The 12,172-nt window shown below is 45.7% G+C and overlaps 1 protein-coding gene across 2 annotated transcripts in view; it reads right to left on the bottom strand.

Annotated features, from left to right (window-relative positions):
* Wwc2 (WW and C2 domain containing 2) overlaps nt 1-12,172 on the bottom strand; it is a 154,470-nt gene that overhangs the window by 48,993 nt on the left and 93,305 nt on the right. For both annotated transcript variants that reach the window (XM_005066684.4, XM_040731738.1), the window contains exons 5-8: nt 9,331-9,410; nt 4,964-5,093; nt 2,295-2,441; nt 1,080-1,153 (exon numbers count right to left, since the gene is read on the bottom strand). In XM_005066684.4, the coding sequence (XP_005066741.1) occupies nt 1,080-1,153; nt 2,295-2,441; nt 4,964-5,093; nt 9,331-9,410 (431 nt within the window). The remainder of the gene's footprint in view (nt 1-1,079; nt 1,154-2,294; nt 2,442-4,963; nt 5,094-9,330; nt 9,411-12,172) is intronic.

The raw sequence follows: 12,172 nt of genomic DNA, 5'->3' as shown, positions 1-12,172 counted from the left end.
ATTATTTGTGGAATGAAGCTTGAGTTTCTGTTCAGTAAATTGAAGACCCAAGCACTATTTGAAACACTGGCAAACACAGAGGCAAACATTGCAATAATATTCATTTCACTTTGTTAAAGCCAGATAACCTAGAGGACCTATGGTCAATTACATTAAAATTGGCTAGCTCTAGGAATAATGGACACATTTGAGGGTCTGAGGGGTCCTCCTTGTGTAGGAGCCACAATGCTCTGGGAGACCAATGGTCTGAGGGGGAACAAGATAAATCCCTTGGTCTCCTGTATGGTGACCATGCAATTTCTTTTACTGTCTCCTAAATGATGGGAATCAATGGAATTTTTAAGTTCTAAAAGGAAAATAAGGAAGTCAATGGTATCAGAATGACCGGCACCCTCAGAATGAGGTGACCTGATGCATTAGGAGTCTGCGGTCTCTTGTTCTGTTACCCAGCAGAGACAAGGAATTAGAAAGATGTGAAGACAAGAGCTTACGAGGTAATGGAGAGAGTCCTCCACCTTCCCTGACCTGTCAGCTGGAACAGACCTGCAGGACCTCCTAGGTAGCAGTAGGAAGCCTTAGGGACAAAGGGCCACCCAGAGGTTAAGTCCCCAACAAAGGTGCAGGACAGGACGGGGACACTGCACAGGGTGTTGATCTAGGAAGTAACACATTTCACTCTGAATTGGATGCATTATTGAAGCTCAAAACTTTTTTTCCCAGAAGGGAAGGGGAAACTTTTATCCCATACTTCTCATTAAATTCTCCTTATTCAAGTTGAGCACAGTGGTGCACTCGTTTAGTCCCAGCGCTTGGGAGGCAAAGGCAGGTGGATCTGAAGCAGCCTGATCTACAGAGTTCCAAGACACACAGTGTTACATGGAGAAACACTGTCTCAAAACACACACGCACGCACGCACGCACGCACGCACGCACACACTAAATGAATAAAAAAATAAATAAAAATTTTCAATTTTTCAGCTGGGAGACAGAAAGCAACGTTTACAGGTCAAAGCAAGGTTAACCCTCAAAGGACCATCCTTGAAGACCCCGACGACAGCGAGGCAGCCCCTGACCCTCACCTTCTCTTGGCTTCTTCGTACTGGAGACTCAGCCTGACCTTTTCAGCTAAATTTGATCTGCTCCGCACCCCAATCTAGTAAAAACAGAAGGAAAAAAGTCAATTAACTCTGCTAATGAATGAAGTAAACTGCTTTTGTTTCTAGGAAGCACAAGCAATTGAAAGGCTGGAGAAAATGGCTGTGGGTCGGGAGCACCAGTTAAAAGGCACTTCCTCAGCGGGGGATGGAAGGCGTCCTTCAACCCAGGTTCATCAAAGACTTTTGCACCGCTCTCCCCAGATTAAATTCAAGACAAAAATATCAGGCAAATGTGTCTGGTGTCTGAGAGTTTATGAAGGGTGTATAGGTCAATGAAATTTACGAAATGGAACTGATTTCTTTGCCAAAATTTCCATTATTTAACTCACAACTACACGCAATGTAAACCAAAGAAGCTCAGGAATTAATTTTCAAACAGGTAAAGCCTACTGTCAGCACACATCTGCTTCATTTTCACAGTGCATGAATCTAAGAGGCATAGATGAAACCGGGAACCTAAAAAACTAAGCACTGTGGATGGCTGTTCTCAAGGGAGAGGGGGAAATAATGACAAACATACAGACCATAGGAAATACTTTCAAACATAAGCTATAATGCACAAATACTCAAATTCAAATTTATGAAAATAATTTCTTTCTCAAAAAGAAAACCCCAAATCCCCCGCATGTGCATGCGTGTGTCTGTGAGAGTCTACGGTGTCAGTGGGAGTCTGGGGAGGCCAGATCTGGCTGTCAGAGGTTGCGAGCTGCCTAGCACAGGTGCTGGGAGGCTCTGGGAGAGCAAGATATACTGTTCCAGGCTGAGGCATTCTCCAGCCCCTTCGTGTTAGCCTTAAAAAGTACCTTTTCTGTTTCTGAGTCCCCTTAACGCTCATGTGAAGTGACTCCAATTCACACGGCTGTAAACCGAGTAGGGGGGAGAAGTTAAACTTGGATGCTACCTTTTCAGTGGCATCCGTAAAGAAATACAACGGGGAAAGTGCCGACTGTGTGCACCCACTAGGCGCTTAGACAGAAAAAGTGCGGCTGTGACTTTTAAAATGAATCTGGAGGATGACACTGAATGCACTCTCCAGCTCCTGTTTCGCCCCCCCACCCTCCCCAGCCCTCCCCTTCCCTCCCCCACCCCACCCCATGGAGGACAGCACTGGGCACCTGAGGCCCTCTGGCTACTTACATCTCCAGAAATGTTGGTCTGTGACCCAGCATCAAGGGTCTGTCTGGACAGAGAGAGGTGAGAGTTCACAGGACTAGCTCTCAGGTCTGGCTCCGAACTGCCCATGTTCTGATCCAAATGAAAGCGCCCCTGCAGCTTGGCGAGACTCTGTCAAGAAGCACACAGCACCTCCTAAGACTAACATGCAGGAGGACAGTCCCTTTCCATAGTGTCACTAAACGGAGGGCGCGGTCCTGATGAAAGCAGCGACTTCATCTGTATCCTCTGCACAAGTATGTGACTCTGGAAGTGTGTGAGAGCACGCACACTTCTCCTGTGGATCCTAGACTCTAGCTTTGTATTGATATATATGTGTGTTTTGTATGTGTCTCTGTATGTGAGAGCCACACGTGTGCAGGCCAGAAGAGGGTGTCTGACCCAGAACTGGGTTAAGAACAATCGAGAATCCACCTGATATGGTTCTGGGACTGGAACTCAGGTCCCCTGCAAGAGCAGCAAGAACTCAATCACTGAGTTATTGCTCCAGCCTTGAGCATAGTATGTGCAATTCTTACTTTTAAACGATTTATTAAGCCAACTCTCTATTTCAATAGAGATCACTGTAGTTTGAATACGGTTGTGTGCACTCCCTCAGAGTCCATGTAGAAGACTGTCTGTGTGATAATCTAAGAAGTGGCAAGGCCTCTAAGAGGAGGGGTCAATACAAGGTAACGCAGGTCTGAAAAGACCTGGTTCAGTCCCAAGAGAGCACCCTGCAATAGAAGGCGCAGGTTTGGTCTCTGAGTGTCTTGCCATCTATCCTGTATCACAATAGTGAAGGACCCAGAGACAGATTTATTTGGGAGTTCAAGCTTCAAGCTGAAAATCAGAAAATCAAAGCAGCCCAGCCATTAGCTCTTACTCTGCCTCAGGCTGAAAGTGCTGGTCCTGTCTCCAAGAGCTCTCACCCGGCCTCAGACTGCTGCCTCTCCTCAGCATGACTGGAGAATCAACACATTTCCATCCTCAGTGTGGCTGGAGAATGAGTGTCAGTTCTGGGACCCCGTTCCTGTCTTAAGTACCTCTCATGAGTCCTGGGATTAAAGGTGTGAGCTCTGTTCCTCTTTTAGACCGACTCACTCTTATGCAGCCTTGAGTGGCCTTGAGTTCAGACAGATCCGTCTGCCTTTGTCTCCTGTGTCCTGGGTTTAAAGGTGTGTGCTACCACTGCCTGGCTTCTATGGCTAACTAGTATGGCTGCTTTGCTATTTTCATCTCCAGCGCCTTTAATAGATCATAAACAATATATCACCACACCATCCCTTAAGGTGCAATCCTGTCATTGTGATACCAGCCACATGAGGACTTTACCTCAGGTTGCAAATGGGGCCACATAATCTTGGGCTTTAAGCCTCTGACACTGAAAGGCAAACAAGTCTCCTGTCCTTGTAAGGTTGCTAGCTTTAGGTCTTTTGCTATGGCAACAGAGAACAGACCACTACAGAAGTGCTCACTTAACATAACAGAAATGATAGAACCATGACTACTTATAATGAGATCTCTCTCACTTTAGATATATAGTAAGACATCTCATTTGGGAAGGGCTATAATTTACAACTTTACACCTAGGCAAGACCCAATATCAAGTTTATATTAATACTTGTGGTGGTTTTAAAGGGAATGGCACCTTCAGGAGATGTGGTCTTGTTGGAATAGGTGTGGCCTTGTGGGAGGAAATGTGTCACCGTGGATGCAGGCTTTGGGCTCTCATATATGCTCAAGGTACCACCCAGTATCTCAGACCACTTCCTGCTGCCTGCCTATTAAGATGTAGGACTCTCACAGCTTCAGCACGTCTGCCTGTACGCCACCATGTCGAACCATGATGATAATGGACTGAACCTCTGGTTGCAGTCTTGGCCATGGTAAGAAGTATGGGAGGTTCAAGGAGGATGGGAGGGTCTAGCTCATCATAGGAGGACATCATGTTAAGGAGGGAGGAAAGGAGAAAGGGAAACAAAGCCATCTAATATTTAATTCTTACCTTTCACAGGGACAGACACACACACTATATGCATGCATATGTGCAGTAATAACCCTCACACAGACACATCAAATTATGTATTACAGAAAGAAACAAAGAAACATTTGGTGAATGTGGGCAAGTTGTTGCTGTTTTTCTCTCTGTAAAATGGAAATGATTAGTATTTTTTTTCTTAGCTGTGATGATGACATAGTTAATCAGGTTGGTAGCTTGTGACTAATATGTTTCAATGAAATAGAAGATACTGGAAAACAAACTCAGAGCACATTACCAGTATGAGGAGAAAGAATATTGCTGTGGAATTGGTTCTGAGTGGCTGTGTGTTTATCTTTAGGTGTACATAATTGTGTTATTGGATTTTTATGTAAAATATTTGTTACTGTGCTCAAGTCAGAGCCAATATCGGATTTCCCTTCTAGTTCTGTTATTTCCAATGGGTTTAGGGGTGTGCCAAAACCAGGCTCTATCTCCCCCAAATCTACTCAGTCTAAAAGGACATGTGAGCCCTGCCCTCACAAGGGACACCACAAGTTGGAAACTAACTCATTCTCCATGCCTTCCTTAAAGCCCATAGTAAATCCATGATCAGTGTGAGCAAGGAGAGCTTCCTGGCCTCAAGGAGACAGACAGACACCCCACGGCATACCTGCATCAGATCTTGCTTTTCTTTTTCTCCTGAGCTGATTGCTTTTCTGATAGACTTCAGTTCCGTCAGGATGGCTTTGGCTTCACTAAGTTCATACCCACTCTGGCCTCCAGACATCTTTTCATCAATTCTATTAAAAGAGGAGGAGATGAAGGAGAAGACATTTAAAAAGGTAAGTGCAGAGGGGATGCTGGTCTCGGGGTCTCTTCCTTGCAGATGACTCTGCATCACGGCTCTGGGCGGCCACCACACACTGCATGCCTCTCCGCCAGGCTCCCTCTCCATCCACTACATCATATTTTACCACTTTCGGGCACAACACATTTTTCTGGCTGCTCCTGATTCTGGTTCAACCCGTTCTTTACCACACTCGGCCTTATCTGTAAGCCAAGAGAGAAAACTGGCAGGGACGGACACTGTAGCAGCAGCCGCTGAAGTTCACGGCCATGACGCCCCAGCAACACCTGGCGGGGCGCTGGCAGTATGGCCAGTCTTTAGTAAGTGCCTGACAAACCCTTATTTGTACTAGTGGATCTTTTACAGTATTTGGATTATGTGGCTTCTCCTTTCTATCAGCTATCGAAAAGGTATTTATTAAAGCTATGAGTTGAGGTGAACTTTCTTGCCTTGCTGAAGGAGTTCGAATTTAGGAAGACAGATAGCAGATGTGCTCCTGCACCAGTGTGTACTGAGTAACAGCTCCTCAGTGAGTCAATCTGCCCCACGTCCCCATGGACATGTTTATCACACATCATTACCACTGCCGGCTAGAGGGCTTGGACACTGACTGTTTTGGAAGGGCTCAGCCAAATTTTCTACGACTTCTTAAGAAATTGTTGGGTCTTCTGGTCGGGTTTCTGAGGATACAACTTGGGTTTTCCTCACAGGTAAGGTCTCTCCCCACCAGTCCTCAGCTCTACAGTTTCTCAGGCCCACTGCAGGCCTCATCAACAGACCCTTCAGACAGATGGCAGGTACTAAACCACAAGAAACGGACTCTGAGCTCATCTGGTCTAAGCCACTTAATAATTAATATGTACTTTCAATGTGGAGGGTGCATCTGAATAAAACACAATGTCATCTTAATCCCATTGCCAAACAAGGTTAACTCAAACAAGTGCAGTCTGTAGATAATGCAGACTCCCCAAGTACTGTTTTAGTGAATATTTTATGCTACTGAACAAGCAATTAAGCCTTTAAAAGCCTAGCAAAATAAACTTTATTATAAGGTCATTTGATAATGGAGTGTAGGCAATAGAGTCACAGAATTGCGCGCGCGCATGTGCACACGCACGCGCGCGCACACACACACACAGAGTTTAGGGTAGGAGGTGGGCCTTGGAGATCCCAATGCCACTTTTTCCAAATGGATGGACAACTGAGGCCAAAAACCTCATGCAAATTTAATGCTGAAACCACACAGAACAGATAGTAGGGTGACTATTCTAAAATTTCAGACCCTGGCTGAGGAATCTAACCACCACTAATCTAGTCTAACAACCAGTAATCTTGAATACTTCATGAAAACAACACTGTGAATATTGTTTCATTTCACTTATTTGGGAAGGGATTTATCAGTGCAAACTTTGGCTCCTTGAGGAATTTTGTTCACCAGGTTAATACAGGAAAAGGTTCACTAGCAAAAAGAAATACTGTTTCCAAACGCTGTTTTGGTGGTTTCAAGCACTTTATAAATTAAAAACAAGCAAACAAAAATTGGAGACAAGCTGGCATTTCATGAAACAGAAACTGCGTCAAAGTGACTTTCCAAAGCCAGAGTGACTTCTTCCTGTGAAAATGCTCAGTATGCAACGGTGACGCGTGCCCTTCATTCAGAAACACACTTGGTCATTTAAAAATAAAAGCAAGGCCACACTACGCGTTTAAACTTCTGCGAGCTTTACACTCGGGTGGCAGTGTCTCGGCTGCCTTCCTTACTGCATTTGGAGCCCATTTTCAGTTCCATGCTTTTGCTCCTTCTCCACTTTTCACTCCCCCTTTGACCAACTATAGAGTATGAACGTGGCTTGAGGGCTTATTAGTTTCGTGGTGGCTGTCGCTAGAGAGCCATAGGCTTAGCCAGCTTCAGCTTTTAAAATGAAGTACCATGCTTTTATTTTTCTGTGTTGGAATGAAAAGAAGCTTTATTTTTCCCTATTTTTTTTTCAAACTTTAAAACGTTTACTCTATATCTGAAGGAGGTTTTCACTTGCAGGCCCTCTCTGGAAAATGTTCCCCAGAGCCAGATTTGCATGGGAACCACACCTGCTTTAGATTTGCTGCTATCATTTCCCAACCGGGGAGGCAGCACAGGGTGCTCTGGTGTCCTTTGAGACACAAGCCACTCTACCGCCAGGCACAGACAAATTTGAAGCCATGAACCGAGTAACAGAAAGATACTTGTTCACCCAGCATAAAACTGTTGTGCCAAGTAAGATGACATCTCAAGGATAAATCACATTAAAACTCAAGATTCATCAAAAAGATCTCTGTCTATGGCGAAGAAGTGAAATGTTATAGAAAACCTGCCACAGCCACAAATAAATAAACAAATTTCTTCATGGAGTTAGCAGTGAGGTTTGCTTTTAAAGTGTAGTCTTGGGGCCCACAGCTCTCATCCAGTGTTTTAGTGTTATGGGGACAATGGCTGGAGGAAAAGGCTTTGGTTTGTCTATTCCTAACGTCAACAGGAGAGGTCTCTGCCCTTAGATATTGTATGATTCTGTTCTTGGTTCATTCCCAGAGAAAGCCCGGATTTCTACACAGATGTCTATTGTTTTCTCATGGAATGTCACTGACATGGTCTTAAAGATGCTTTAGATTCCTATGAAAAGTGTTTGCAAGCACACTGCTTGGAAACAATAGAGTATTGTCACATCAACACAACAAAACCCAGCAAGTTTGGCTAACCTTTAACCCTGGGTGGTGACCCGACTTATAATTTCATGTGTCTTAAAATGTCTACCATATGGCTAAATATTGTGAGGCACTCTTTAAAAGCCCTGCTTTATGTTGATAAACAATTACTAGATAACACATCTAGGTCATTCTAGTTTGCAGCCAGCTCAGGCTGTTGCACGTCTAAACTGGAGACTTACAGAGAGGCCATCAAAAACACCTGGCATGGAGGGCTCTCCAGCCCTCCTCACTTATTCCAATAGCTTTGAGAAGCACTAGGGTGAACGGACCTACAAGGGTGTGAGCGCCCTGATTCTATGAGGCAAGCAGGCTGAGTCACAACAACAAATGTCTGAGATTACAGTCATGTGTCTGACTGCTGGTCAAGAGCAGTGGGTGGGCACTGCAAGACACAAGTCACCATTCAGCACGAGGAACAATCAGCCCATGGCAGGCCAGTGACATTCATGAGCCTTAATGGGGAGAATGCCTCAGATGGCACGAGATTTCCTAAGAACAGAAGGCAGACTAGGATTTCATAGGCAAAAGGAATGGACTGGGCTGCTCCCAGAGAGGTGGTTGCTGTTGGTCCAGCGCTGCTAACACACTGCTGAGGAAGCTGCTGTGAAGAACTCGAAACCTATCCTAACATGAAACTAGCCAGGAAAACCCCTGGGAATACTGCCCTGCAGCTGATGGCACCCAGCCGTGCCCTACCAGGAGGGCGCACAAAGCACCTGGATGCTGTTCTAGGACACCTTTGGTGCTCTCTGTGGTCACACGGTTATGAAAACCATAAGCTTCTTGCTTCCATCTTTAGCCTGGAGATTTCGGGATGGTTTGATTAGCATGAACCCCATCAGTAGGGAGAACAGGGGCTTCACAGGCTGGGAATGGTATGAGTTCTTCTAGAACCAGGCATCTTTTCTCATCCACACTTCCCCTTAACCTGTCCCATCTTAATGCCAGCCCAGTGGCCCAGCCCATTTAGAGCTGGAATGCAAAAAACCAGGGAATGTGGCAACTGAGGACCAGCAGGCCCCTCTGCAGAGCCTAACTTGACCTGACTCCCTCGAGAAGCACCAGGCTGGACTCCTTTTGGTCTCTGGGGCTGACAGAAAGGTGGATAGGATCCCAGGGGGCGCTCGGAGCCTCTCAGGAACAGCCCACCCGGTGCAGCTATCAAGGCAGAGAAGGCTGGCGGCAGTCCAGGGTGCAAAGTTTTTTCACTTTTGTTTCCTTGGCTCATCTTCAAAGATTAAGAAAAAAGTTCAGACCTTTTCAAAGTGTATAGATTTTTTTTCCAAGTATTTTTTAAAGTTGATTGCTTTTGGACTTTTTGGCACAGAGCTTTAAACATTTTACTTTCTATGTTTCTTTGAGAAATCTCTTATGTAATTGGTATATCTATTTTTTTATTAGGGAGCTTTGAATTGCTGTGAAGTCAGTTTTAGTATTTTAATACTCACTGTTGCAGCGTTTCAAAGCCTTGCTCTTTATAGAGAAGTTCTTGCTTCATCTGGGAGAGTTCTCTCTTCAGCTTTTTAACCTTTCATGAGAAATCAGGGTGACCATTAGTGTTTACAAATAATTAGTAACAGCACATTATTTCAGAAGACCATACATTAGTAGGCTAAGAAATATTTACCACTTCTCTATCATATAAATTCCATGGGCGGTTCATGCGTTATAGTTAAACTATAAGTGACATACATAATCACCGCCACTCACCGTCACTTACTAACACTGCAAGGAGCTGGACATCATCTCGGTCTTTGCTTTGTGACACAGCCACTCAGGGTCACATTGAACTTGTAACCGTGTACCTCTAACTCTGTACCCTGGACTTCTTCCCTTCCTTTCCTGGGCTCTGGATGGCCAGCCAGGCCCTGGCCTCTCACATCTGCACACTGACCACGCCTCAGGGGTCTCCCACATGTTACCCCTTTGCCTAACGTCTGCCCAAGTCTCTCAAGGCTGGCCCCTCCCACTTACTCTTCGAGTTAGTTTACATGTCACCGTTTCATCAGACTTCTCGGATCACCCTCCTCACGCCACTGTCCCACTTGATTTATCCCAGGGTATCTATCCTTCAAGAGCTAGCTGCCAGAGTGCACCGTCTGCCATGGGACAGCACGCTGCAGAAAACCGCGGGTAACCCCACCATCCACCAGGGCACTAAGAAAACAGTGATTCACAAATGTTGCTATCGCTCTGACAGAGGTCCTTTTCCTGTTAATTCTTACTTTCCATGGTGAGAATGACATGACAATTTGAAGATCAGAACACCAGAAATGCCTGGTGTTTAGTCACAATTTAATGAAGGTTCTCACATGAGCAGCAGAAACTTATTTTCATGCATTAAGTCTGTTATGTCATACTTTAATGTGTTTCTGATCTTTTATTTTCTATTTATTTTACTCATTCTGAGTAATTATTGATTTTCCACTATGGTCAGGTCTGGGTCAGAGACGGACACCTCTTATTCCTCCTGTCTCCATGATACTTACTGAACCACAGAGTCAGGTACAATAGAAATAGTCACCCAGAGAAACTAAACTGTCCGGACACTGGTGGCTCTGTGCAGAAAAGCTCAGTATATGATGAGATAGATACACAGAGTTAGGAGCCCAAGTTGGTGTGAAGGGCTGGACAGCACCGTCTGAGGGAACGGTGTAAGTTAGCCGTCTGAGGGAACGGTGTGAAGTTAGTGTGAAGGGCTGGGCAGAGCCGTCTGAGGGAACGGCGTGACGTGGAGAAGTAGTGTGAAGTGAGCACTCCCTTGGTAGGAAGGGGAGGGGTTTCAGAGCAGGACAAGTGTCCACATCCTAAAGCGGGGGTGGGGGGGGTGGGGATGGGGGGGTGGGGACTTAAGGAGTGCTCCTGTGGCTGGCTCACACCGGAAGAGAACGAAGGTTAAAGGAAGGTCTGAGACCCAGTCTTGGAGTCATGTTGAAGATGACCACCTTAGGCTAAGAGCAATGAGAATTGTCCTGGTTAGGTTTCTGTCAACGTCCAGATAGCTTCCACTGGAAGAATCATCACGAGACAAGGCCTCGGTTACATGGCCAGCAGGCATGTTTGCAGAGCATTTTCTTCACTAATGACTGACGTGGGAGGGGCGGTGTCCTGGGAAGGTGGTCCTGGGCGGTCTGAGAAATCCGGCTGAGTAAGCCAGGTTGAGAGGAGAGATCAGGCCGGTAAGAAGCTGCCTTCCTCCACGGTCTCTGCTTCAGCTCCTGCCCTGACTCCCCTCAGAGATGGAAGTCTGAGACAAATAAACCCTTTTGTCCCCAAGTTGCTTTTGGGTACGGTATTTTACCACCCCAATAGAAAACACATTAACACAAGAAACAGAGGGATTTTAAAGCAAGATCTGCTATACGAGTTTAAAAGAACATGGTGGTGGCTGCCTTGTACAGAGCTCAGAAGAAGTAGAAATCAGGGGACTGACTAGGTGACAGACTCAGTGCATGGGTAGCAAAGACCCCATTCAAGTACCTGGCTTGGTACCCAGGGGGGATGAAAGTATTCTCCCAAGAGCAGACTAAATTTGGGGAAATTTACGGTCAAGTGCAACATTCGGACTTGATGCTCAGAAAGTGTCTAGATTAGAGAGAGAAGAGAGACCCAGAGATTTGGCGAATGTATGACATCACCCAGGCAGTAAAACCCCAAATACCTTCATTATGCAGAAACCCCAGAGAAAAGACAAAGTAAACAGAAAGAGTGACGGGCAAGGTAGGAGGGGAGAGCATGGTGTGTGTGTGTGAGTGGGTGTAGGTGTGTGTGTGAGTGTGTGTGAGTATGTGTGTGTGTGTGAGACAGAGAGAGAGACAGAGAGACAGAGACAGAGAGAGGTGTCAAAGGAAACAGGCAGGAGCCGTGTAAGCCACATCTGTGTGTAAACGCACAGTATACTGATTAAAGTAGATACCCAGTATTTTATGCACTAGAGTTCGAGCTGACATTTCGATTTGTGTCCACGCACTTTTTATCACAGAAAAAATATAAGTAATTATATTTCAAAGCTCAATTTGTAACTACAAAGAGAAGCAAGAGCAATGCTATTAGAATTCAGAGAAGACAGCGACGACGTGGGGTGTGCGGCCTGATGGGGAGGGGGTGGCGGCCTGATGGAGAGGGGGTGGCTGCGTTGGATTGGAAGATGCAGGAAGAGAGACAGCGCATTCCCAGTGCATCGGAAAGACTTCACCGTTAGCACGTCAAACTAGCCACAAGCCATCGAGAGCTCATTCCTTGTGTGCTTGTGTCCTGACAGCATTTTCCATTCTTTTTGTTACAAAGACA

The sequence above is a fragment of the Mesocricetus auratus genome, unplaced genomic scaffold (genome assembly GCF_017639785.1).
Source record: "Mesocricetus auratus isolate SY011 unplaced genomic scaffold, BCM_Maur_2.0 Super-Scaffold_100026, whole genome shotgun sequence".
Lineage (NCBI taxonomy): Eukaryota > Metazoa > Chordata > Mammalia > Rodentia > Cricetidae > Mesocricetus > Mesocricetus auratus.
This window is presented reverse-complemented; position numbering and strand designations above follow the sequence as displayed.